Raw genomic sequence first — 27,938 nt, forward strand, 5'->3', positions numbered from 1 at the left:
AAAAGCAAAGACGAGGGATTGAGTCTGTTATTTACTTCCTTATCTCTGCCCTGTTTTTCATGGGTTTGTTTCTTTGGATACTCAGTTTTTTTTTCTTTGTCAATTCAATGAAGTCTCAGAGTTCAAAAAAAAAAACAAAAAGATCAAATTAATTAATATATATGTAGCTTTTTCAGTCACCTCTGTTTTCTCTTGCCTTCCAGATCACTGGATTTGAACCAAACTTGGAACATAATTGAACAAAAGTGGCGAATGTAACTGCCATGTAGAAGATGCTCTGAAATCCCCTTGTGTGAGTTCGTTATCCTCCCCAATAATGTATAGGAAGAAGTAGTCCTTGGTCGTGTCTTGGTTACATATCCCCCTATCACAACACAAGGCAATTTTCTTCTCCTCGTCCACCAAGAAACTTGTCCCGCGGCAAAGGCCAAGCCTAGGCTCATCCCCTACTAATATCTTGCTCCACGAAACCACCTTGTGCTCATCAATCGGATTGCTTACCCATATCTCTATCTCTGACTCTAATGCATCCCTGCGTCGTAATAAAACCGAAAGCTTCTCTTCTCTAACAACCGATAGAGACATTATTCTATAAATGCCATACGGATTAGGAAGGCACACGCGTGCAAATCTCTCTGTTGTATAATCAAAACTGACTAAGAGTACGATGGGATCTAACTCTTTTTCATCCAAAGCAAACCAGTAGGTCTTTCCCTTCAAAGACACGCTGGAATGATTATACATTAATATGCAGTCTGGAGTGACGTCAAGAATCCTCCATGAATCAGATTTTATCTCATAGATTTCGAATCTTTGGTTCTTCTCCCATTCCACGAGTCTCAATATTTTGTAGCTACTATTGTGAGATTTCTTGTCTTGGTAGCATCCAAGAGTGTAAGTTATGTTACCTCCAGGAGTGTAAGTTATGTAACCCTTGTAACGACTTACAGGATGGTTGAGCCACTTGGTTTGACCGGTACATGGGTTCCAAACCACAAGTCTATGGTACCCTTCATAGGTGCATAACAACAAGCCATCGCAGTGAAAGACATGAGTTATCTTGAATTGAACTGAATGAAGCGGATCTAGTAGGCCAAGCTCACCTTTAAGCTCCACGCTCAACGAGCGAATCCTATACTCATTCTTTAACATGAGAAACAGAAATTGCTTTGCGGATTTATCAAAGTGAATTTTTGCAAATCTCCTATTGTTGAATAAACCGTTCCATTGTTTGCAGGTAGCTCGTAAACGTTTTAGAGATGTGGCCGGAACTCGACATAGTATCTCTTCCTCTACCAATTTATCTGAAGAAGTTGCGACATCGTCATTGTCCTCTTTCTTTCTGTTAAGAGAACGGTGATTACAGTTTATGCTTTTATAGGGACATTCTTGTAGAGTATATATACTCTACAATTCTTTCCGTTTCGTGACCAAACAAAAACAAAAAAAAAAGGAAATAAACAAAAATCTTTCGCTTTTATGATGAACCAGATCGTGGATGGCTCATAACCAAGAAATTATGATTTGTAATCTTTTCATTTATTTATGACGGTGTAATCTCGTATATAAGGAACTTCTATGTTATGAATAAAGATAGACTTTTCCATTACTTTTATAACACGTTATCAACACGAAACTCTAAATCCCTAAGCTAATACCCAAATAGAAAAACCCTAAAACCCTAACCCAAGCAGGCGATTCGACGAACCCTAAACCCCGATCGCGTCTCTTGTTCCCGCATATGTTCTAGCTCGCGTCCCCGATCAGCTTCAGCCCAAGGCGTTCCTGATCCTAGCTCAGAAGTTCGCGACCCGAGAGCAGCTCCAACACGCGACCTCTTCCTCGTTCGCGACAGCATCAGACAGCTCGCGTCCGACGATAAAGGCGTTTCCGATCAAGCAACAAAGGACGTCCGCGACCCGATAGAAGCGACTCGATCCATTCCAGTTCGCGTCCCGTTCGTGTCCAGCTCGTGTCCCGTTCGTGTCCAGCTCGCGGCTCAACTCCTTTGGTGGTCCGATTCAACAATCATCTAAGTTTAAAAGGTAATTCAAAACCTAAGAACCCATAATCGAACATGGATTGATTGATAAAGAATGAAACCCTAAAACCCTAATCTTTATGAATCAAAACCATAGGGTAATAGATCAAAAATCCTAATTGAGTAAATCGAAGCTCTAAAAGTTCGATACCCCAAACCCTAAATCATGTTCCTACATGATTAAAACTCCAAATCGATTTTTACAAGTTAAAATCCGATAAACCCTAACCCTATATCTATAAACCCAAAATAATATAAGTATCAGAATTAATTATACTATAATTATCAAATCACATATTAAAACCCTAATCGAATATTTTGAAGTCAAAACTGTTTTCGGTTTTGATCACTGAGGTTTTAAAATCTGATTGAATCTAATGCTATGTTGCTAGAATTGTTTGACCGTTAAATTGGTAGATTTATTTTCTCATCCTCCTTGGTTAATTGGTCATCTGATTTAAAATTGTTTAAACTGACCAGCCTATTAAAACATTGATTGAATCCGATAGGTTGCTAGCTTGCTTTGCTTATATAATCTGATAGGTTGATAGATTGACTGAGGTTTACTTGTTTAAAATCCGAATGATCTGATTGCATGATTCTTGAGGTTTAATATCATCTGATATGATTGATAGTTTTGTAATCTGATATATTTTAAATAGAAACCCTAAATAATCCGTATGATAGGTTATATTGATTTGATTGGATGTCTTTGAGAATTGAGAATCCGTATGCTAGGTTGATAAATTCATGATAAAATCTAATGTCTTGAGGTTTAAGATTGTATGCTAAGTTCGATTAAATTGATTGATCTGATTATATGTTTTTGAGGTTTGATAAATTCGGATACTAGATAAATTATTTACACATGGTTTATGCTAAATACCAATCAGCCTTGAAACTGATTCATTGAAATTCATGCTTGAAATCTATATTCTAGTATTGCTAAAATCAGCCTTGAAACTGATTGAGTGATTAATAAATTTTTTTACTAGTCTTGCTAAAATCCATTGATTGTTAAACCCTAATTGCATGATTAATTGAATCCGTTTTTGCTAGTCTTGATAAACCATAATATTATGAGCACATAGAAATAGTATTGCTGAGACTTGCTAGAAATTGACTGATTGATTAAATGCCTTTAAGATTGATAGTCTCATTGTCCTCACAAGATTGAAATCCGAATTGATTGTTTTTAAGAGTAAGGCCGCATGAAAATTATACCTAAATATTGAGTGATATATGATTTGAGATGTCGAAAACCAACCTAGATTTTGCTGCCATAAATCTCTCTGGAGATAATTATTTACAGTGGGCATTGGATACAAAGATTATCCTAAAGTCAAAAAGACTTGGTGAATGTATCATAGAAGGCAATAATGCCAATGAGAAAGATTGATACAGGGCAATATTAATTATTAGCCATCATCTTATTAAGAGTCTCAAAGATCACTATCTGACTATAGAGAATCCTCTAAACCTTTGGACAGAGTTAAAAATCGAGATATGATCACCAAAGAACGGTGTTATTACCAAAGGCCCTATTTGATTGGAGGAATCCCAGAATCTAGGACTATATGTCCGTGAATGAGTCTATTGCTAGCTGGACAAAATAATGGATTACTGATGAGAAACAGTGAATTGAGACCTCCTGGATTAACCTCATTACCTGATACCAATAAGGCCGCAGAAGGAAAAAAAAGGTAACCACGTCCAGAATGATAGACCACGCGGTCATGGCCGTGGAGGGTGTAAAGGACGTGGCCATGGCCACTATAACACATTTGGCCGTGGGAATCACTATGGCAGAGGCCGTGGGTATCAACCCAATTTGAGCCATGGTCAAGGCAGTGGCCGTGGTATATCCTTTAAACCACAAAGCTCGACCAAATCAATGTGCCATATATGTGGAATGGAGAATCATTGGGCTAAGATATGAAGGACTCCCAAACATTTTTGTGACCTATATCAAAAAGAGTATGAAAGGGAAGAATCATGAAACCCACTTGGTCTATAAAGATGGTGAAAATAATTTCGAACATGATCAAGATGATCTTATGGAATATGAGACTTATGATTGCCTAAAAGAATCAAGTTGATAATCTGAATTCGACATCAAACTTGTGTGATTGCTTTGCTTGTATGCTTTCTCTGATTTTTATCTCCTTGAATTTATTTCTATTACATTGTCTTCTTAGATTAAATGAATGAATGATTTTTCTATATGAGTACACTGAAAAACGCCAATATAAGTACTAAAGCAGGTATCGCTAGTCTGAAAGAAGACTATTGCTGGGCTAATATATTATTGCCTAACGGTATGCATCTAGAAATCAGTGATGTCTTATATTCACCCAGCTCTAAGAGCAAGAGCTGCCTATTGAGTTATAAAGATATAAGAATGAATGGTTTCCATATTGAAACAATGGGCTAAAGAAACAAAGAGTTCCTTCAGATATACGTATAAAATCGCCCAAGGCCATAATAAGTCCTAAAGACTATACCTGCATTCTCTCCTGACCTAGACTATGCATAGATCAGTATGATAGAGGCTAAAAGCCTGCGAAAATATACATTTTAAGGCACGGCCGGATTGGCCATCCTGGTCCAAATATGATGCGAAAATTGATATTCAAAAGGCACACATTAAAAGATAAGAAGATTTGTCCCAAAGAATCTCACGTGTGTAGCATGTACACAAGGGAAACTCATTAGGCCATCACCAGTAAAACGGCTACGAGCCCATTTTTCATAAATAAAGAATATATATCTAGATAATACTGGTGAATACATGTCCCAAGCGTTTAAATGATTATGGTATGTCCATGGGGGTAAGTGTTGACAATTCTGTGATAATGTCCATACCAAGAACGGCTTGACCGAAATCTTTTAAAACACAAATAGTTGATTAATAGACCATAACTTATGAGGTCAAAACTCCCATTCACAGCTTGGGACACACGAAATTTACATGCACCTAAGTTAATACGCATCAGGCCATTTAGTGAGCATAGATAACCCCTATCACAATTATTAACGGGTCAAGAGCCAGACATACTCCATCATAAGACATTTGGATGTGATGTCTATGTACTTATTGCTCCACCACAGAGAACTAAGATGGGACCTCAAAAGGAGGATGGGGATATATGCTGGATATGATTCTCCCACAATAATAAAGTACTTTGAGCCAACTATGGGTGATTATATTTGAGGCCAGGAACACATATTATTTTAAGACCAGGAGGAGAAAAAAAATAATAAAGCTGGTAAAAGAATGGTAAAAGAAATAGAATGGAATCAACCATCAATGTCTTGGCAAGATCCTCGGACTTAAGAATGTGAAATAGACGTCCAAAGATTATACATTTACAAAGCTAGCTAATCAAATGCCAGACACATTTGCTGATCCGAAAAAGAATGACTAAGTCATATATAAACCAGCTTGTAAAGCACCAACGAATTTGATGTCCAAGAAGAGACACAGTCAAGTTGCTACAGAGTCTAGACAACGTATGAAACGTGGTAGACCAAATAGGTTCCAAAAGATAAGAATCCTCGGAAACAAAAGAAAGGTGCAGAGAATGATAATCAAAATCCAAATCCGAGGTTACTAAGGAAACCATCCCAGACATGGAGATAAGGTCGGGCGGCTCTAAGGTACAGGTACCAAACAATGTAGCTTGGGACGCCAAGCTGCAAAGTATTAAAGGTCCTGATAATAATGAATCTCAATCGATTATATCATGTCTGGAACATAATGGAACCAATAAGGAATGTTGACATAAGATGATTTATTTGCATACAAGGTAGCACTTGAATTTATGAATATAAGCGAGGATCATGAACCCACGTCAATATAAGAGTGCGCACTCGTAGAACAGATTGGATTGAATGGAAACGTGGGGTTAAATAGTTTAAGGAAGAAAGGCGTATTTGGCCATATGATTAAGACGCCATATGATGTTAAAACCAGTGAATATAAATGGGTCTTGTGAGGAATAGAAATCGTGAGATATAAAGCTGATGTTGCACAAGGATTCTCACAAAGACCAGTAATAGATTATGAGGAGACATACTCCCATGTGGTTGATGCAACTACTTTTAGATTTCTCATAAGTCTGGCTATATAAGAGAGAAAATTAGACTTGCAGCAAATTGATGTAGTGACTGCATATTTATATGGTCTACTGGATAATGAAAGTATTAGAGGGTATTGAGCTGAAAGTACAACAAGTTCTCGAGAACAATATTGATAATCATCAAAGTATATGATCTGAATATCCTAGGAACCTCTGGATACAATTTCTCAAACAGTTGAATATCTCAAGAAAGAGTTTGAGATGAAAGATCTTGGAAAACAAAGTTTTGTTTGGGATTACAGCTTGAATACATTAACAATGAAATCTTTGTGCATCAAATAGTATATACAGAAAAGGGTACTCAAGAGATTTAATATGGACCAGTCTCACCCATTATCTAGTACATGGGCGTGAGATCACTTGTTTTGGACACTGATCTATTCAGTCCAAAGGTGGACGATAAAGAAGTCCATTTAGTCCTGAGATGGACGATGCAAAAGTCTTGTTTTAGACACTTATCTGATTGGTCCATAAGAAGGACGATGAAGAAGCCTTTGATTTTGGTTTATTTTATACTAACAAGCTCAAAGAGAGATTATTTGGTTTTGTTGATTTATTTTCAGACAGGTTATGTTTTACATATGGTGGTACACACATATCACAGAAACATCATCCAAGATTTCGTGTGTGTGTATTTGAGGTTGATGACTCAATATGGTCGATCAGATTGTGGCATGGCCGATGGTAAAGAAGAACCAACTATCATGTTCGAGGACGAAGCATATTCTGCCCAAGATCTTCATCACCCACGGATTGCAGAAAATTGGAGAGGTCCAAGAAACCTTCAGTAATGTCCAAATCAGAGGGAGTAATGTGTGTTTTACTATTTTTCCTTCACCATGGCTTTGTCCCAATTGGGTTTTCCTGGTAAGGTTTTAATGAGGCAACATTAAAGCACATTACAAGCTTTAAATGGTTATGGCATTCAAGGGGGAGTGTTATGAACCAGATTGTGGATGGCTCATAACCAAGAAATTATGATTTGTAATCTTTCCATTTTATGTATGACGGTGTAATCTCTTATATAAGTAACCTTTATGTTATGAATAAAAATAGACTTTTTCATTATTTTTATAACACCTTTATTATTTTGAGAAGAATAAATTGAAGAGAATTTAACTTTTTTGGACCTTTTTTCTTTGTATTTACACAATATTAATTTTATTTACTTCAAATATCTTTTATTTTACTTTTTGGTCCCTCTTTTTCAAGCATAATAATTACTGTTGATGGTTTATGGAACCCGTTTATGACTGCAAATCTGGTGAATACAACAGACAACTCCCTCCCTTTCAAAAATACAAACTAATTTCTTTTAATGTGCCAGGTGCAACTGGTTTCTATATAGACATTGAAAACATTATATCTATAAAATACAAAAAGGTGTTCAAAATAGACATCAATCAAGCCTGGTTTAAAAAAAAAAAGATATCAATCTCCGCTTTAGGTGTTTGAAGAATCAATTGAAAAAATCATCCCAGAGAGGTGGGAACTCGAAACAAAATAGCAAATAGCGAGGACCACATAGCTAGGGCACGTGTTACACTTACAAAAGAAACTTCAATATTGATTCACTTTTCTCCACCATTCAATATGTTGTATGCATGCAATTTTTAAATTTAATTTGTTAGAATTTGGAATTACCTACGTAATCTTTTTTTGTTCTTTTTTGAGAAATGGCATTAATCTTTTGTGTTCTACTATCAATGTTTCTTTTATTCAATTTATATGGTGGATATTTTTTCTTATTTGCAAATTGTAAAGGATTTTTCCTTCTACCACTAGTTGCACGTTTAAAAGTATACTCCAAGTATTACTGTATTAATTTAATGATTAATATATGAAAACAACTGATATGATTAATTTTCAGACCAACAAACCCATATCCTTCCTAACCGATGACCGGAGTAGTTATGTAAACAACTCCAACCCGGAAAGGTAGCATCAAAAACTTTAGTAAAATTTTCCTCCTAAACTCTAGTATACTTTAATTTTTTTGTTACTAAACTAATGCATTATTTTATATAAAAAGCTGAAAATTTTGATGAGATTCTTTATAACTTTTTCATCATATTTTGTCATGATAAAAAATAAACGTTAAATTTATAATTAAAATTAATTTACTTTCAGTATCTTAAATGAATTAAAAAATTTAAAATTTTCAAATAGCATATTTTAATAAATAGCAGTTAAAGTAAATGTTAGCTATATTCTATTATATTTTCTATATAATCATTTTTAGATAATTTATTTTTGTAATTTTAAAATAAATAAATAAATATATAATATATAGTTTTAGATATAAAACTTTAACATATATTAACAATTTTATTTTTTGTATAAAAATATTACATAATTTACAAATTGTAATCCTTTTAAATGGTGAATGATATTTTAATCTTTTTAAATGGTGGATACTAATTTATTCTTTTTAAATGCTGAATACTATTTTATTTATTTATTTAAATGAAATTATTTTCAAAAATATAATAATTTACCAATTTAATATAATTGTCATATTTAATTCATATATTACTTCTATTTTAATATAATATAGACAATAATTATAAAATTTATAGAGATATCATATAATTTTCTTTTCTTTTGTTTGGTAATATATTTTTATTTAAAATTAATTTATAATACTAATTACGAAATTATTCAATTTATTAATTTAAAAAATATTTAAAAGTTTTAGTAAGATTTTGTTAGATTTTTCTCAACATATTTATAATTTAATATCTTTTATGTACACTTTTCTTTTACAACGTCATCTTTATATTTTGAGTATATTTTATAAGAGTTATATTTGTTAAGTTAATGAGACATTAGATTTACTTAGTACTGATTTGTAGGGTTGGTAATAGTTTTTGTTAGTGTTTTTGTACACGACCTAGATCCGTGGTTAAACAAGTAAACTCAATTATCTATGTATAATCCGGTTCGGATTTAGTTAAAATGTGAAAAGTAAAATCTAATAAAATTTGGTAAAAACTCAAACGCCCATCATTAATCTGCGATCTGATAGGTTGTCCTGATAAAAACTTATATAAACTGATGATATATTTTTATAAAAAGATGATATACTTTTTAATAATATATAAATTTCAATAAACTATTTGATTTGCGATTTTTTAATCAAATTTATCATTAACTTAAATAGACTTTATGTAGACTCTGCAAACCAAAACTCTGCATCCATATGAACAACAAAAGACGTTTGTTTCCTGGAACTCTGCGCCAGATTGTTCGCATTTGTATTCATCGTTCAAGAGATGTGAATGATCTCTGAGTGAGTAAAACTTTCTTGAAGAATCTTGATGCCGTCCAAATGATTCGCAAATTCTGGTCAATCCTCTGGTGCTGAAACCATCTTCACCAATTGGATACAATCCGTCGCAAAAGTAACATGATATTAACGTAAGTTTCTCATGCTTTCCATTTCCTATATGAGGGCTTCCACCTCCGAGTGTAGAGGCGAAAGACTTGTTCTTGTGTTCCTAGCTCCCATTAGTCCCTTGAAATCCGGTAGCGTGTTGTACCCCTTGTACCGAAACAAATTATGTTCTTTCCATGATTCATCCGTAAAACACCAGGTCCCAGGTATTAAGGGTAAATTAAACAAATGTTATACTAAAAGAGAATCATTCTAAAAACTAAATAAATATTTGAAGTGACCTAAAATATACTAATATCAATTCTATTAATTTTATATTCTATAAACTTATAAATATATATATGTATATAAATTTAATGCTTTACTGGTGTATATAAGATATATGAGTTTATGACATGAGGTTAAAACTGTTAAAATATTTTCATTCAATAATGAATAGAATTGTGTGTGACCTAATATAGTTATAGAAAATACCAATCTATTCATAATACAAAAAAAAAACATATCTCATAATTCTCTTAGGTTTGAAAAAAAATGCTCTCATGTTTATGTGTCTTTTTTTAAGGCTTCTCACATTCAAGTGTTACGTAATCATTGTGTTTTATACCGGACATGATAAACTCAAGTTAAGAAAAAAATAGAACGATTGGTCTATTCATGGTTACATGATATAGTATATGATTATACATATCAATTCATAAATTGCTTTTCATGATTTTGCGAATTTTAATTTAACTACCTAAATTATCTTTATATATAAAATGCAAAATCCACTAAAATTTCAACTAATTCTAAGATTTTTTAGGAACATATGTTAATTTCTATAATATTATTTCTATTTTAACTTGGCTTATAGTTTGATTAGTTAAATTAAATATGAAATAAAACATGTTAAGTTATTAATGAATAGGTCCAACAATTTTTCCCGTAAATTTTCAAAATGATTATGTTTATATATATATTAATACCAACTAAATTTAGTAGTGTAATTTTAACAAATTCAAATATATTTTAATTTTTAAATATTTTGATATTCTAATTAAAATAAGTAAATTAAAATATTTATTTTTTAAAATATCTTACTTTTATAAGTTGAAGTAGTTTTTAAAATTTATGAATATATGTTTTCTGTATATGTAATTATTTTGAATTTTAAAATTTAGAAAATATTTAATAGAAAGATTAAGTAACTTTATATTTATTAATTGGTCGACCAATTTGATTATGAGTATGAATTATGTATATATAAATATAATAGAATTTTTGTTTCTTATTCTATAAATAAAAAAGAGTTAATATTCATTTATAATAATATATAATATTTGTTACGAATTTTACTATTTAAAATTAAATATCAAAAATATATATAGATATATATTTACATTTAAATATAAACTATTAAAAATATTATTAAGTATAATCTTAGAAAATGATACTTAAGAATCTTTTAGATATCTTATTTTGAAAATATTATAATAATAGGTTAGATATTGTATATATTTAATAATAACTAAGTTAGTTGGAGGAGAAATAATATGAAATTAAATTAATGTAATTGTCCAATCTAGACTATTTGTAAGTAGATAAAAAATGCTTATTTTTTAGTAGTATTGATATAATCAGAACCAGTTCTAAAATTATGGGGGCTGCAAGAAAACAAAAACTGTGGAATAGAAGAGAGAAGAACTCGAACTCATAGCATCCTAAAGCCCACATGTGTACAATAACCAAGTTGCCCAATTAATAGTTAAAACTAGACTTCTGTCCGCGCAGCCGCGCAGATGTTTGTTTCAATTATATATATATATATATATTTTTTTTTTTTGTTTTACGTTGTTAATGGTATATTTTTAATGTTAATCACATATTTAAATGTCATATGGCTATTTCAAATAAAATAATTTTATTGTTTACATGTTGTAATTTAGTTAATGTTTCAAACCATCATATGCATTTGTCACTTCTTGTTATATAGTTATCCTATTAAATTTACTGTTGATTATTAAAAGAATTAATGGCTATTTGCAAATTAACTCAAAATTCAAAAGTGAAATCTAAAACTAACCCATGTTTTTTTTTGGATTTTTCTTTTTTCTTATTCACCCCACAAGTTCATATTATTCACGAAAATGGTATTAGTTTTTTTTTCTTTCGAAAATAGCATTTTTACTCTCTCATCCTCATCATCTTCAAGTATTTACAAGATTGTCATTGCCATCAATACACCAACCACCATGTACAACCAATTTGAAGCGCTTAATGCACCTCAAATCAATTTACACTCTTTTTCTCAATTCTTATGAACTGAAAACAACACCTCTTTCACTTTCTCTATGTATTCATCCAAAAAAACCCAATATTTTGATTCTAAAAATTTTATGGTTCATAGAGCCATTAAAGCTTACGATTCTTGGTGGGTCACTTTTGTTTGAGATTTTGGGTGCTTGGAGAAGACTTTTGGGTGCTTGGAGAAGATTTTTGTGTGCTAAACAAGTTATCTCATTGGTTGAAACTATGAAATTAGTTTTTTTTTCCAGATCTGTTCGTCTAGACGACTTCCACGTAAGTCGTCTGGCTATAGACGACTTACATGGAAGTCTTCTGGTCAATGCGGAGGTTAGTTTTGCAATTGACTTTTAAATGTGTTTTTTTAGACGACTTACATGGAAGTCGTCCATCTTTGTTTGTTAAAAAAAATTCGAGACGACTTCCACGTAAGTCGTCTAAGGTAAACGGGTTAGTTTTGCATTTAAGCGGATTGTGTCAAAATTTTGACTTTTTCTGGACGACTTACGTGTAAGTCGTCCCGTAGAAAATTAAAAAAAAAACAATACTTTGTTATACCTAGACGACTTCCATGTAAGTCGCCTCAGGTTAGTTTTGCAATTGAAAAATAAAACAAATAAAAATTATTTTTGTCTAGACGACTTACAAGGAAATCGTCCATAAGACAACTTACACGAAAGTCGTCCATGATTTTATTCCGAGATTCTGGTCTAACCTTGCTTATCTTGGACGACTTTCATATAAGTCGTCGGACGTACGACTTCCGTGTAAGTCGTCTAGAAAAAAAAAATTTTGTTTTATTTTTCAATTGCAAACCTAACCTGGGACGACTTACATGGAAGTCGTCTAGGTATAACAAAATATTGATTTTATAATTTTCTTCTGGACGACATAAGTGTAAGTCGTCCAGGAAAAGTCAAATTTCTGTCACAATCCGGTCAAATTGAAAACTAACCCGTTTTCCCTATACGACTTACATGGAAGTCGTCTCGAATTTTTTTTTTAACAAACAAAGATGGACGACTTCCATGTTAGTCGTCTAGGTTAAAAATCAATTGCAAAACTAACCTAAATGGACGACTTCCTAGAAGTCTACCAGACGACCTCTAGAAGTCTACCAGACGACCTCCGTGGAAGTCGTCTGCGTCAATGTTTAATAAACTTTCATTTTCTCTAAAAACTAATAAAGACTTTTTAAGTTTTTTTTTAATTCATGTATATTAGTGAATATTGGGGCTACGGAATGAAATTTATAACTTAATTGGTGATATTTATGAGGTTACCAACATTTATGCTTAGTAAAGTTTCTAGCTAATTGAGAAGGAAGTCTTCTACGTTAGTTTTTGGAAATTTGTTAAGTAACTTTAAGATATGCTTATTTAATTTTCAAAAGTGTTAAGTAACTTCAAGAATATCAAGTAACATGGTTTAATGTGTCTTCTTAGATCATAAGATATACTTTTTACTTATGTATCTAATGAAAGTGTTCTATCTTTGAACTTATGTAATGTTTTATCTTTTGTGAATTTGACAAAGTTTTCTTGAGAATTTTTCTCCCTTAGTTGTAATAAATTTGATTATTTTTTTTGTGTTATTGTGTTTTGCTATTGAAGTTGTATCAATAACTTCAACTATGTCAAGTAATTTTGGCAAAATAATATTGTGGAAATTGAACATATTTACCAAAAGTTTTCATTAATATCTCTTCAAATTTCCAAAAAAAAACCACAACTAAAGGAGTACACATGCAAATCACAAAACATACCACAAACAAAACTATTATAGATCATTCCTCTACGAAGACAAGCTTAGACTCCACTTGATATGGAAGAAGACTCCGTCAGAAGACTTCTTGGTCTTCTGGAAGACTTCTTGGTCTTCTGGAAGACTATCTGAAAGTCGTCTGGAAGACATTTTTGAAGTCATCTGGAAGACTTCCTAGAAGTCATCTGGAAGACTTCCTAGAAATCGTCTGGAACGAAGTCTTCTAGACTTCTAGCGCATTATATTTTAGAAGACTTTCGAGAAAATTTCCCATAAGTCTGATCCAGATCTGAAAAACATGTATATCAAACCCATATCTGAAAAACCTGCATATCATATCAAAAAACGTTCAAATTGCTTAAAAACAGAGAAAATGAGAGGAAAATTAGATAGATATACTTTTATAGAACACACAAACTACATATCCAAGTGGAAGATGAGAATCATCGGATTAAAAACCTGCAACAAAAAGATAGATTAGTGAGAAAGACATGAGACAAAAATGAAAAATTCATATAAAGTTTAGTGTTTTCAAGTCAAAGAGATTAGAGTGGGTTTGGAGAGCTTTAGTTTGGGAAAAAAATATGAACTTTATGCAACAAGAAGCTACCGAATGAAGAAAAAATCAGACATAAAAACTTACCAAAACGCTCAGATCTGTTATGAAAGGGAGACATGGGAGAAGACTCCGTCAGAAGACTTCTTGTAAGTTGTCTGGAAGACTTCCTGGAAGTCGTCTGGAAGTCTTCTAGCCCAGAAGTCTTCCAGATCTGAAAAACCTGCATATCCAAATCCAGATCTGAAAAACCTGCATATCCAAAAACGTTCAAATGGCTTAAAAACAGAGAAAATAAGTGGAGGATTAGATAGATCTACCTTTATAGAACACACAAAAATACATATCTTAAATTAATAAATCTACCTTCAAATGAGTGGAAGATGAGAACCATGTGATGAAAAACCTGCAAAAACAAGATAAATTAGTGAGAAACACATGAGACAAAAACAATAAATTGATATAAAGTTTGGTGTTTATAAGTTCAAAGAGATTAGAGAGAGGTTAGAGAGTTTTAGAATAAAGAACATTACATTTTTGTTGCAGCCATTTGAGAGGAGTAGAGAAAATGTGTAAATTTTTCTTTATATAGAGAGACAAAAAATCCAATTAAGTTAAATATTTTCGATTCAGAAAACTTTCAAGTAAGTCTTCTATTAGAAGACTTCCTGGACGACTTACTATTAAGTCGTCCAGAAGACTCCACTATTTTTAGCGGGAAATTAAAATATTTTTAGTGGGAAACTAAAATATTTTTAGCGGGAAACTAAAATAGAAGAGTTCCTAGACGACTTACATGTTAGTCGTCTAGACCCTAAACATAACCTCTAAACTAAATTAACTAACTAAACACTTCACAAAATCAAATTAAACTTAAAAAGTGTTTACTATACACATAAATAAACACATATAGGTAAAACTTAATTTGTCAAAAAAACATTTAAGCTTTCCAAAATATAACCCTAAGGATACATACAATACTATAACATATGTTGCCAAACCATAAACCAAAGAATATCATGATTAACTACTTTCACTCATCTATGTTAAAAACTATTCAATTTTATTATATCTTAATTTACATCACTTAAAACTGTTTATAATTACATGATTATAATTTTTCACTTGTCAAAATATTTTTTAAACAATTTAAAAATAATTTTTAAGATCAACAACACCAGACGACTTACCTGGAAGTCATCCAGACGACTTCCAGTATCTGAGAAGACTCATCCGACTTACCGGGGCTATATTCGTAAAAATGAGTTCTGTTTTTTTGTTTAGTCATAAGTGGTTGGATGTATTTTCACAAGGTTTTTAGGTTAGTTTTACATTTGATTCAAGTTTGGGTATAGGTTTGCATTTTAAATCAAGTTTTGAGTCATATTTGGCAAATTCCCCAAGAATTAATATATGCATGATAATATATTTGAAACATTATTTTATATTTAATATATGCTAGATTATGATCCGTAATTCAAAATGATGGATTACTTTTAGTAATTTTTTATGTTTGTTCATTTTAGATAATAGATTATTATATATATATATATATATATATAAGTTTAAGATAAGTTAATTTTTTTACATGTATTATATAGTTTACTAATGTTAACCTATTCTACCAGCATATTATATTTTTAGCACAAAATTTTTATATTTTTTAAAGTAAAATATATTAACTTATCAATTTAATTTAATTTTGTCATACTTAGTTCTATGTAATGTTTTTCTTTTAATATGATAGATTGTAACTGTAAAACAAATAATACAGGATAATATTTTTATTTTTTTTTAATTTATAAACGAGAACTGAATATATATATTAATATACCTTTTTGAGAATTACGATCTTGTTATAATATGTTTAGACAGATTTTTTAGATTTTTTAAATAATTATATTTAAAATGAAAAGATATCTAAACATATTATGATTAAGGTAGTTAAATTTTTTTTATATTATTAGTATTAAAGAAATACATTTAATAAAATATCACACATAAAAGAAGTCATAACTTCTATTTTAATAGAATATATTTTGCGGCTGGAAGCATGGGCTTAATCCGTATGTGCTAAAGGCTAGCTGTGACTACAAATCAACACTGCAGGGCAGCTTATGGAAGAAAATGTTCGATTTAAAAGGAAGCCATACCAATACAATAAAGAGTTATTAACATTGCAAGGCAGTTTCCAAGTTTTATTTACATGCTAAGGCAGTTTCCGCTGGTGAAGTAGTTTTTTGTGACTAGAAACCAACTAAAATCATTTATCTAACTAAAGTCGTCCTACTATATTCTTAAATTGATTATTTTCCTTTTTTGTTTCTTTGGAACGGACAAACAAAAATTTAAAACTAAAATGTTTCTTCTTCACATTTCACTTTTTGAAATCTCAATCTATGGTGCATCATCTCATTTATGCTGGAGTTCCTCTTCACTGTGCTTCCTGGTCCTCCTTCATCACCGCCGACGAACTTCAGCCACGCTCGAGCACAAGCCGTCGCGGTTTGTCTTCTCCTTCGCCGTGAAATCATCAGAACAACTTCCTCATCCACGTCGTTCTTTGAACCTCAACCAAGTTCAATTGCGGTTTGTCTTCTCCTTCGCCATGAATCAGCACGATCAAGCTTCCCCCTCCACGTCGTGCTCCGCAACTGATCCGCCTCGCGTTGTGCCAATAATAAAAAAAAGAAGCAAGATCTATGTTTTTGTTGTAGAAACAGAGTCATTTAGAACTTGAAATCGGGTCTTAAACGATATTTTTACATGTTTAAGGGTATAACAACCAAGAAAAATGAAAAAAATTGATGATTAAGGTGAAAATAATGGCTGGCGGCCATAGAGGGAAATTACAGAAACCCTAATTGATTTTGGAGAAGATGAACTTAAAATTACGAAAATGCCACTCATTAAAAAAACATGAAAAAATAAACTAAATGCGTTCCTTGGTAGTCGAACCCGCGTCGATAAGATAAAGACCACTACATTTAACCACCACACTAAAGAACTCAATATGTACATAATCCGTAAGTAATCAAATATATATTTATACTTCTGTGATATATTCAATTTAGTAGAGTCAATGTATGATTAGTTGTTGTTTGTCTTGGAAGTTTTGTAGAAAATGAGTAACATAAATATGGTTTTATACAAGGTATGTGGATTGCCATAGGGTATGAGTCAGTTTTCGTGTACATAGTTGTAAAGATATATATATAGTCATATGTACATGATATGTTGTACATACAACTATACTATCCACATGTACAACGATTCACATGTACACTATTTTTTTTTTTTGTAAAAAGAGAAATACTATGGGGCCAGAATGATATTCGATGTGAACATACAAAAACTACTCATGTGTACATATATGATATTTCATGTTTTTTAATGACTTTTAGCATCTCGTTTTAAATATTTTAATCATTTTGATTGTATATTAGGCCAGATTACAACATTAAAAGTATTGGGGTAAATTTATGAAGTAATTTGATCAGATTGGAAGTTTGAGGCATATTATAAAAGAAACAGAAAACTAGAGGACCAAAAGTGCAAAAAGATGATACTCCTCCATTAATATTGCAGATCACACTTCTTGCCGGTCTCGTTGACGACAACGGAGAGTCGGTGAACAAGTTGATGAATAAAACACAAAATTAAATTTAGTTTGCATTATATGAGCCCAGAAAAAGTTGATGAACAAAACACAAAATTCAATTCATCTTCACTGTGCGTATGTACGATAAAGTATAATAGTATACATGTGTACAGTAAATATGGTGGTGTACATGTGTACGATAAATATGATAGGGTACATATGTAAAACAACCAGAAATTAATCAAGCTAAGACCTACCATGAAGCTAGCATGAACACACACACTAATCAGATGCTCTTAAACAAAGTGTGAAAGATGATATTTGGGTTCAGTCAGATTTCAAGGATGCCCCGACCCTGCGTGTACATGGGAAGAAGGAAAAAAGTTCACATGTACATTGTGTTAACATTATGTGAGTTCATGAAGTCGTGGAGGCTTAGTTATTTAGATATAAAACCTATAAAAAAACCAAAATTATGTACACAATCACTTTGATGTATAATACAAAACTAAGTGTACACATGTACAAGATAATGACAACGGAGAGTCGGTGAACAAGTTGATGAACAAAAAAAAAATTCAATTCATCTTCACTGTGCGTGTGTATGATAAAGTATAATTGCGTACATGTGTACAGTAAATATGGTGGTGTACATATGTACATTGTGTTAACATTATGTGAGTTCATGAAGTCGCGGAGGCTTAGTTATTTAGATAGAAAACCTACAAAAAAACCAAAAATGTGCACACAATCACTTTGATGTATAATACAAAATTAAGTGTACACATGTACAAGTTCACGACAACGGAGAGTCGGTGAACAAATTAATGAACAAAACACAAAATTCAATTCATCTTCACTATGCGTGTTTACGATAAAGTATAATTGCGTACATGTGTACAGTAAATATGGTGGTGTACACATGTACATTGTGTTAACATTATGTGAGTTCATGAAGTCGCGGAGGCTTAGTTATTTAGATAGAAAACTTACAAAAAACAAAAAATGTGTACACAATCACTTTGATGTATAATACAAAATTAAGTGTACACATGTACAGTTTGAATGTAATGTACACACGACTTTTCTTTTTTCATTAATGTTGCAAAATTATGAAAAGAACCTCATCTTCTTCCTTAGCATTGTCGACCAGAAACCCTAATCTCCGCATATCTCGCCTATTTTCCATGATTATTTACATTCTCAACTTGTTTTTTTTATGTATTTTTGCCCAGATGTGATAGATTTCAATCCTAATTCATAGCTTTAATCTTAAGAGTTAGAACAAAAGTGATTTTTTGGTTTCTGATTTGTTAAACGATTTGTTCCAAGTCGTCACGGCTGAGTGCCACCTTCTTAACAACGATGTCTGACTCGGGCTAATCAAGACGTACAACACCGAGATCTCACGGTGATCTGTTGAAACAATTGTAAAAAAGAATCAATGAGATTTCACGGCGATCTCTTGAATAAATTCCGTAAAAGTCAATTTTTTGGAATAAAAATAAAAAAAAAATTCAGAAAGGTTGTAATGAAATCCCATCAATAAAATAAATAGATATAAAACTTGGTTAGTGTATGCAACTAGTTAGTAGCTTATTTAGTTAGCTTTTATCTATAAAGTGAGTTTAGTTAGACAAAACTACCTTAGTAGTAAGAACTGTCTCATAGTGTAATAATAAACTTAAAACTGCCCTACAATGTAATATTTTCTACAATAAATCCAATTCATTTTATGTTCGGATAATATCATTTAAATCTTTAGAAGAAGAAAACCAAATAAAAATTTGGGAGTCACTTCTGTTGGAATAAGCTTTGAGTTAGCTTGAGAAACAAGTTATCCTAATCCTACTTGTGTTATGACTATCTAAAGGATTAGGAAATATGAAAAAGATGTTATTACTAATAGGATTACGAGTTATCTAGTTCTATATAAGAAGATGCACATGTTGTTGCATTACTTGTGATTTATGATTTGTGATTTGATATTTGTGACTTATGAGTTTGAGTGATTGAATAAGAGAAGGACTTCTTATTTAAACTTTGATTGTGTGATTCTATATCTGGTATCAGAATTAGGTTCTCTTCTGTCTCACTATCGCTCTCTTCTTCTACTTCATCAGTTTGGACAGTACCTTCATTCTCATTAGCTACTTGAGTTTCTATCGCTTCATTATCATCGAGTCCTTTCACTCTTATAGTAAAAGTGTCCGAGTTCATCTTCTGTCGCGGTATCTCCTTGTCCCAATTCCAGCTCTTTGTTTTGTCGAACACAACATCACGGTTCACTATGATCTTCTTGCTTATTGAGTCTACAAGACGGTACGCCTTTGAACCGGGTTCTGTCCCAAGATGTACCAAGGTTCTCGATCGATCGTCGAGTTTCTTCCTTCCTGCCGTATCAGTTTTTGCATAACATACACAGCCAAAAGTCCTGAGATGAACGAGATTTGGTTTCTTGCCACGTAAGACTTCGTATGGTGCTTCCCATCAAGTGAGCGAGTTGCAATTCGATTAATGAGGTAGGTTGCATGACGCACTGCTTCCCCCCATAACCAATTTGGCATATTCATATGCTTCAATATGCTTCTAGTCATCTCTAGTAGAGTTCGATTTCGCCTTTCAACCACTCCGTTTTGTTGTGGTCATTATGCAGCAGTGAGATGCCTTTTGATACCTTTGTTGTCGTAGAAAAGTTTGAATTCATGGGATGTGAACTCACCGCCCCTATCTGTTCGAAGAGTTTGTATCGTAGTCTTTGTTTCGTGTTCAGCAAGTACTTTGAAATTTTTAAATTTTTCAAACATTTCACTCTTCTCCTTTAGTAATATCGTCCACATATAACGTGAGTAATCGTCAATGAGTACAAACACGTACCGTTTTAGTGCTGGTGTCGCAGGTGTTATTGGTCCACAAAGATCCCCATGGATAAGCTCGAGAGGACTACTCGCATGGTATGACGTCGCTTGCAGGAATGGCTGTCTTGTTTGTTTGCCACGAAGGCATGATGGGCAGGTTCCTTATCAACTGTGATCCTGGGAATACCAATAGCTAGCTCTTTCTTCATCATCATCTTCATTGTTTCAGTATTAATATGACCAAGACGAGCATGCCATATAGACGATTGTGTTGATGCTTCAAGTTGTAGACATCATATACTATCGGCTTCTAGCATGACTTTGTATAATCTGTTTCTTGATCTTGTGCTCTCCACCATCAGTCGACCTTCTCGATCGAACGGCATCAACGCATCGTCTTTCATACGTACTTCGCAGCCTGCTTCCGTCGCTTGACCTAAGCTCACGATATTGCTTCTTAACGCCGGTATATAGTACACATCCCTTAATACTTTCTTCGATCCTCCAGGGAAGAGAAAACGTATTGATCTCTTTCCTTTTATATCGATGTGCGAGTCATCTCCAAAGCGCACTTTACACGTGATGTTTTCATCGAGCTCATAGAAGAATGTGCGGTTGCCACTCATGTGATTGCTTGCCCCATTATCAAGGTACCACAAGTTTTGTGTGTCGTGATCTGAGTCAAACATAGTTGGATTTACCTTCTTCTCATTGAGATAGAATACTTCGTGCATCATTAACTCATCGGCTTCTTGAGTATCTTCATCTTTCTTCTCGGTAGTTTCTTGAAGTTTAAGTAACTCTGGGCAATCGTTTGCATAGTGTCCAAGCTTATCGCACTTGAAGCAAGTTATGTAAGTAGCATCACGTTGCTGCTGTGGACCACCTTGTCGATATGCTTCTCGTTGCTGTTGGAACGTAATGTACCTGCCACGGCAACGTCCCTCCATGAATTGTTTCTTCCTCCGCGCCCTCGACCTCTATTGCCACCATAATGATCCTGTTGTGACTCTGTATTGGAGAACAACAGTTTACTTTTATCGTCTTGGAGTTCCTCCTCATCTTCTCCTATTCTTTCTTCGTAAGATTTTAGTCTCCCAACGATTTCTTCAAAGCTTGTCGTATTTAGGTCAAGGACTTGTTCCAGAGATGCAACAATATGAATATATTTTCTTCTCGGCAAGCTCTTAAGAAACTTCTTCACAATCTTCGACTCTTCAATGATCTCCCCTAGCGATGCCGATTTTGATGAGATCTCTGATAGTTTGCCGACAAATACATCAATTGTATCTTCATCTTTCATCTTAAGTCTATCAAACTCCGCCATTAGAATTTTTAGTCTTGCTTCTCGAACTCTTTCAGCTCCAACATGTCGGGCTTTAATTGCTTCCCAAATTGCTTTAGTTGTATCTAGGTCACCAACTTGCAGTATCAAGGCCTCGGGCACATACTGAAATATCAAGGCGATGGCTAGGTCATTCTTTTCTTCAGCTTTGCTTCCGGGGTCTACATCATCCCACACTTTGTTGACCTTGAGAGCTATATTCATTCACATGGCCCAAACCGTATAGTTCGATGCATTTAGCATCGGAAACTTGATAGAGGAAGGGCCAGTTTCCTTGTTCGTCATCGCAGTCTCGTTTTTAACATATCCCATCGTGTTTGATAAACATCTAATTCTTTAGATTCCGTAAAGTCCCATGCTTCATCATTGATATCCATCAGCAATCGTTCGCACTCGAACTCTGCGAAAATGACATAATCCTCCAAGTACGCCGGTTTTGTGGTTGTCCTTGTTGATCTTCTTAACTGCGGTTTCAGGACAAGAGAACAAGGTATATAAGCTAAAGAAGGCTCTCTATGGTCTGAAACAAGCACCTAGAGCATGGAACGTCAAGTTAACTCAAATTCTGGTCGGCTTGAAGTTCCATCGATGTTCTAAGGAACCGTCACTATATAGCAGAGAGGATAAGTTGGGCCTTCTTGTTGTGGTGGTATATGTTGATGATTTGCTTGTCACCGAATCATCATTGACATCCATAAACGATTTCAAGAAAGATATGGCGAGCAAATTTGAGATGAGTGACTTGGGCATGTTAACCTATTACTTAGGTGTTGAGGTGCATCAATTCAATGGAGGCATTGCACTGAAGCAGAACACATATGCACTCAAGATTCTCGAAGATAGCAAGATGAGTGAATGGAACTTAACGCACGTACCTATGGAGTTCAATTTGAAGTTGTCGAAGTCTCAGGAAGAGAAGAGCGTGGACGAGAGCGAGTATAGAAGGCGTATTGGTTGCCTACGGTACATGTTACATACTCGATCGGATCTCTCATTCTCTGTTGGGGTGTTAAGCAGGTACATGCAGGAGCCAAAGGAGTCACACGGGGCGGCTTTGAAACACATCTTGCGGTATTTGCGTGGAACATTTTCTTTCGGTATCGTGTTCACTCACTCAGCCAAGATGGAGGTGATCGGATACAGTGACAGCTCACATAACGTCGATAATGATTATGGCAAGAGTACGACGGGTCATGTATTCTATCTCAATGAAAGCCCGATCACATGGTGCTCACGGAAACAAGAGATCGTGGCTCTATCTTCCTGCGAAGCTGAATTCATGGCTGATATTGAAGCGGCCAAACAAGCGATTTGGTTGCAGGAGCTGCTTGGAGAAATCGTTGGGAAAGAGTGCAAGAAGATAACCATACGAGTTGATAATAGATCTGCAATTGCACTTACAAAGAATCTTGTCTTCCATGGTCGCAGCAAACACATACATAGAAGATTTCACTTCATACGTGAATGTGTCAAGGATGATCAAGTTGAGGTTGAACATGTTCCGGGTAGCGAGCAAAGAGCCGATATATTGACAAAGTCTCTTGGAAGGATCAAGTTTGTTGAAATGAGAAGCCTTATCGGAGTGTGTGAGGTGAGTGAAGATAACTTCAAACTTAAGGAGTAGAATGTTGGAATAAGCTTTGAGTTAGCTTGAGAAACATGAAAAAGATGTTATTACTAATATGATTAGGAGTTATCTAGGTCTATATAAGAAGATGTATATGTTGTTGCATTACTTGTGATTCGTGATTTGATATCTTTGACTTGTGAGTTTGAGTGATTGAACAAGAGAAATACTTCTTATTTAAACTTTAGATTGTGTGATTCTATAACTTCATTTTTCCTCCGAAGGAATTCGTACCCTATTGTTTTGGCTGAGCAGCTCCTTGTTAAATCAATAACAATAGGAGAAGACCATTTCCAAATAATTTTTCCATATTAATTTTTTTGATAAAAATGTATCTGAAAGTTATTTACGAATAATTTTTTCCATACTAAATGAATTTGAGACCTTAACTTACGAATACTTTTTTAATATTTTCATAAATTTATACAGAAGCACCCAAATATGAAACATACGTTTCATGAAAGAAAATCTTATATAGTAAGTAACCATCACTATCCCCGTTTTCTATATAAACCGTGTAAGAAACAAAAAGTTATGAACTTATTGTAATTTAACAATAAAAACGAAAAAAGAAATTAAGAAATAAAATAATTATTATGGTCCCTAATAAAATGGATCTATAGACCACAAAATGTTTTCTGAGGTTATAAGCGCGTCAGCTGGAAAGTTCACGCGCACTGTTCACACCACCGTCCATTCTGACTCTTATCTAAAATCGTGTCTTTATCCACATCGTACGTTTCTACACGTGTCGACAAACGGACCACTTCATCAAATGTATTATTTTAATCGTATCTATTAAGGGTCCCCTATAAATATCTTCCTTCTCGACCTTCTTCAGATCTCCTCCGTCACATAAAACTCAAAGCTTCTGTTTCAAATAGGAAGAACCAATTTGTCATCGTAACGATCGTTTTTATTTTCTCGAGAAAATTCGCAGAGAGGAAATGGCGTTTAATCTAACGCATCAGCTCGGAGCTCTCGCCGGAACTCCGATCAAGTCAGGCGAAATGACCACACCATCGGCTGAGTCGTCGCTATCGGTTTCACCACCGTCGGCGAGGATGCCTATATCGATGAACAGAAACGTATCTCCCCCGATGAGTCCGGTTCTGGGATCGAGGCGAGCGGATCTGTCCGTGGCGTGTAAAGCCTTCGCGGTGGAGACCGTGGAGGAGCAGAGGACGTACAAGGAAGGAGGGATCGGAGGAGAGAAAGGGAAGGGAGGAGTTCCTGTGTTCGTGATGATGCCCCTTGATAGTGTGACGATGGGGAACACTGTGAACCGGAGGAAGGCGATGAGAGCGAGTCTCCAGGCGTTGAAGAGTGCTGGTGTTGAAGGGATCATGATTGATGTGTGGTGGGGTTTGGTGGAGAGGGAGGCTCCTGGGGCTTATAATTGGGGAGGTTATAATGAGCTGCTTGAGATGGCGAAGAAGGTTGGACTTAAGGTGCAGGCTGTTATGTCGTTTCATCAGTGCGGTGGCAATGTTGGTGACTCTGTCACGTAAGTGCTTCTCTCCCTTGATACTAAAGATTGCTTTTTTTTAGCTCGAGTTTCTGTGTTGTGTGCATTTGGATTTAGAGAAAGTCTACGGATGTTTAGTTTCGAGTAGAGAGAGTCTCTATATGAAACTCGAGTAAGATTTATAATTTAAATGATTAAGAGTAGGATTTGAAGCTTGAAAAGTTGCAGAGTATGAATGGTCTATTAGGCGAAATTGTCAAAACTTTTCGTGTGACGACATAACGTTCTAAAGATTGCATTTTTAGCTTCCGGTTGTGTGAAATTTGAGTAAGATTTGAGATTTGAAATGATCATGAGTAAGATTTGAGGGTGGGAATATTGAAGATTATTATCAACTGGGAATTTTTTATTAGGCGAAATTGTCCAACTTTTTCATTGATTAACGGGAACTAACGTGCACGGGAGTTGCGTTGACACGTGACGACACAATGTTCTAGAGGAGAGTGATAGTTTCGAAAATCTATTAGAACCACACATCTTCTTGTTTGTTACGTGAACGTGAGCGTCTCTTTTAAAAAGATTGAGTGACTTGTTCGTCGTTTTCTCCCTTGTTTTTAGGCTTTTTTTTGTATCCTTTTGAGTTTTCTTCTCATTTGTCTTACGTCTCTTTCAATATTTGATTGTGGTAGTCCAGACGTTTCCTTTAGATGGACCAGTTGAACAATCAAAAGAATGAATGATTTCTTGTCCTTGGTGAAGAGTTAGTTCATGTTGTATGTTTGAAGTCTTCTGTCTTATCATTGTGCGTGTTCTGACTGGGAATTTTTTTTTTTTCCTCCAGTATTCCTCTGCCTCAGTGGGTTGTTGAAGAGGTTGACAAGGATCCAGACCTTGCATATACTGATCAGTGGGGAAGAAGGAACCACGAATATATATCACTTGGCGCTGATACACTCCCAGTTCTCAAAGGTAGAACACCCGTGCAATGCTATTCCGATTTCATGCGTGCTTTCAGAGACAACTTCAAGCATCTTCTTGGAGACACCATTGTGGTAATTCCTAACTTCTCTTTTACCCATTTTGTGCTTCATGACTTCGTGTCAGAAGCATACACCTCTTTGACTTATTCTGTTCCTCTATTACGTTGTTTGCTTCACTGATTCGATTGAATTCATCTTCCAGGAAATCCAAGTGGGAATGGGACCAGCAGGAGAGCTGCGCTACCCTTCATACCCTGAGCAGGATGGGACATGGAGGTTCCCAGGGATTGGAGCTTTCCAGTGCTATGACAAGGTACTCACCACATATCACACATGACTAGCCTATTATTCGTTTTGCTGAGAATGTAATACTCAAACTGTTTTACCTATGATTGATGCAGTACTCTTTAAGCAGCTTGAAAGCAGCAGCTGAGGCTTATGGAAAGCCAGAGTGGGGCGGTACTGGCCCAACCGATGCTGGTCACTACAATAACTGGCCAGAAGACACTCAATTCTTCAAAAAAGAAGACGGTGGTTGGAACACAGAATATGGAGAGTTCTTCCTCACATGGTACTCCCAGATGTTGCTGGATCATGGCGAGCGTATCCTTTCCTCAGCCAAATCGATATTCCAAGACACAAGTGTCAAAATATCAGTCAAAATCGCTGGAATCCACTGGCACTACGGGACACGCTCTCACGCCCCTGAGCTCACAGCAGGATACTACAACACCAGGTTCAGAGACGGATACCTCCCCATCGCTCAAATGTTAGCCAGACACAACGCCATATTCAACTTCACCTGTATCGAGATGAGAGACCACGAGCAGCCTCAAGACGCTCTTTGTGCACCAGAGAAGCTAGTGAACCAGGTGGCTCTAGCTACTCTAGCTGCAGAAGTTCCTCTAGCTGGTGAAAACGCATTGCCTAGGTATGATGACCATGCCCACGAGCAGATCCTCAAGGCATCGGCGCTGAGCTTTGATCAGAACAGTGAAGGAGAAAACAGAGAGATGTGTGCGTTTACGTACCTGAGGATGAATCCGGAGCTGTTCAAGGCGGACAATTGGGGGAAGTTTGTAGGGTTTGTGAAGAAAATGGGTGAAGGGAGAGACTCTGATAGGTGTCAGGAAGAAGTGGAGCGTGAAGCTGAACACTTTGTGCATGTTACTCAGCCGCTGGTTCAAGAAGCTGCAGTGGCTCTCACTCACTAGAAAGAGTTCTCACTCACTAGAAAGAGTGATTGTGGCGTGGTTCCACCCGATGATTTATGTTTGTAAGCGATGTAATGTAAGGATTATTATGATGATGCCGAAAAGATGTTTAGGCTAAGGTTGTGTATGTATCGGCGGTATTAAAAAATGATTATGGGCCATAGCTGTGGTTTTTTTGGTCAGGGTTGTGGCGTTTGTACCATTTCTGATACATACTAAAAAAAATATGTATATGTTTTCTTCTTTTTGTTCTTATAGTGATATAGCATGAGGAATGATTTCAATATGAAAATAAAAAGATATACACCTGATTAATGTGCGTTCTTGTACCAATACTTACAAAAAAGAAGTTACATATTGGTTTTGCTTTGTGTTCTTTTGCAGTGTTTGTGTAACTGTTTCAAGTGAAAATCAGAAATCGAAATGTGCAACTGTTTTAAGTGAAAATCAGAAATGTTTTCGATTCGGTGATACAAGTTGGAGTAAATATGCTATACAAAAGAAAACCGAATTTGATGGTAAAAAATCTACATAGCCAAAGCTCAATCTGAGGAAAAATAGCTAAAAGGAGAGAAAAAATGATTTTCCAATATGTTCTTCACTGATTCAGACATTATTTTGATTTAACCGAATAAAAATTAACAATTTTGATTTAGTTT

The 27,938-nt window shown here is 34.5% G+C and overlaps 2 protein-coding genes and 1 pseudogene across 2 annotated transcripts; 1 reads left to right on the forward strand and 2 right to left on the reverse strand.

The window, feature by feature from the left end:
• Positions 1-1,328, reverse strand: LOC106378200 (annotated as a pseudogene).
• An 18,427-nt stretch (positions 1,329-19,755) lies between these two features.
• Positions 19,756-22,194, reverse strand: LOC106363938. The gene is made up of 3 exons (XM_013803595.1): positions 21,573-22,194; positions 20,947-21,447; positions 19,756-20,180 (listed from the first exon to the last, which is right to left on the reverse strand). Exons 1-3 carry the CDS (start codon positions 22,192-22,194, stop codon positions 19,756-19,758), a joined length of 1,548 nt encoding a protein of 515 aa, XP_013659049.1.
• Positions 22,195-24,092: 1,898 nt separating this feature from the next.
• Positions 24,093-27,522, forward strand: LOC106452475 (beta-amylase 1, chloroplastic). The gene is made up of 4 exons (XM_013894610.3): positions 24,093-25,124; positions 25,927-26,137; positions 26,268-26,378; positions 26,467-27,522. Exons 1-4 carry the CDS (start codon positions 24,565-24,567, stop codon positions 27,277-27,279), a joined length of 1,695 nt encoding a protein of 564 aa, XP_013750064.1. The 5' UTR covers positions 24,093-24,564; the 3' UTR covers positions 27,280-27,522.
• Positions 27,523-27,938: the final 416 nt, after the last annotated feature.

The sequence above is a fragment of the Brassica napus genome, chromosome C7, assembly GCF_020379485.1.
Source record: "Brassica napus cultivar Da-Ae chromosome C7, Da-Ae, whole genome shotgun sequence".
NCBI lineage: Eukaryota > Viridiplantae > Streptophyta > Magnoliopsida > Brassicales > Brassicaceae > Brassica > Brassica napus.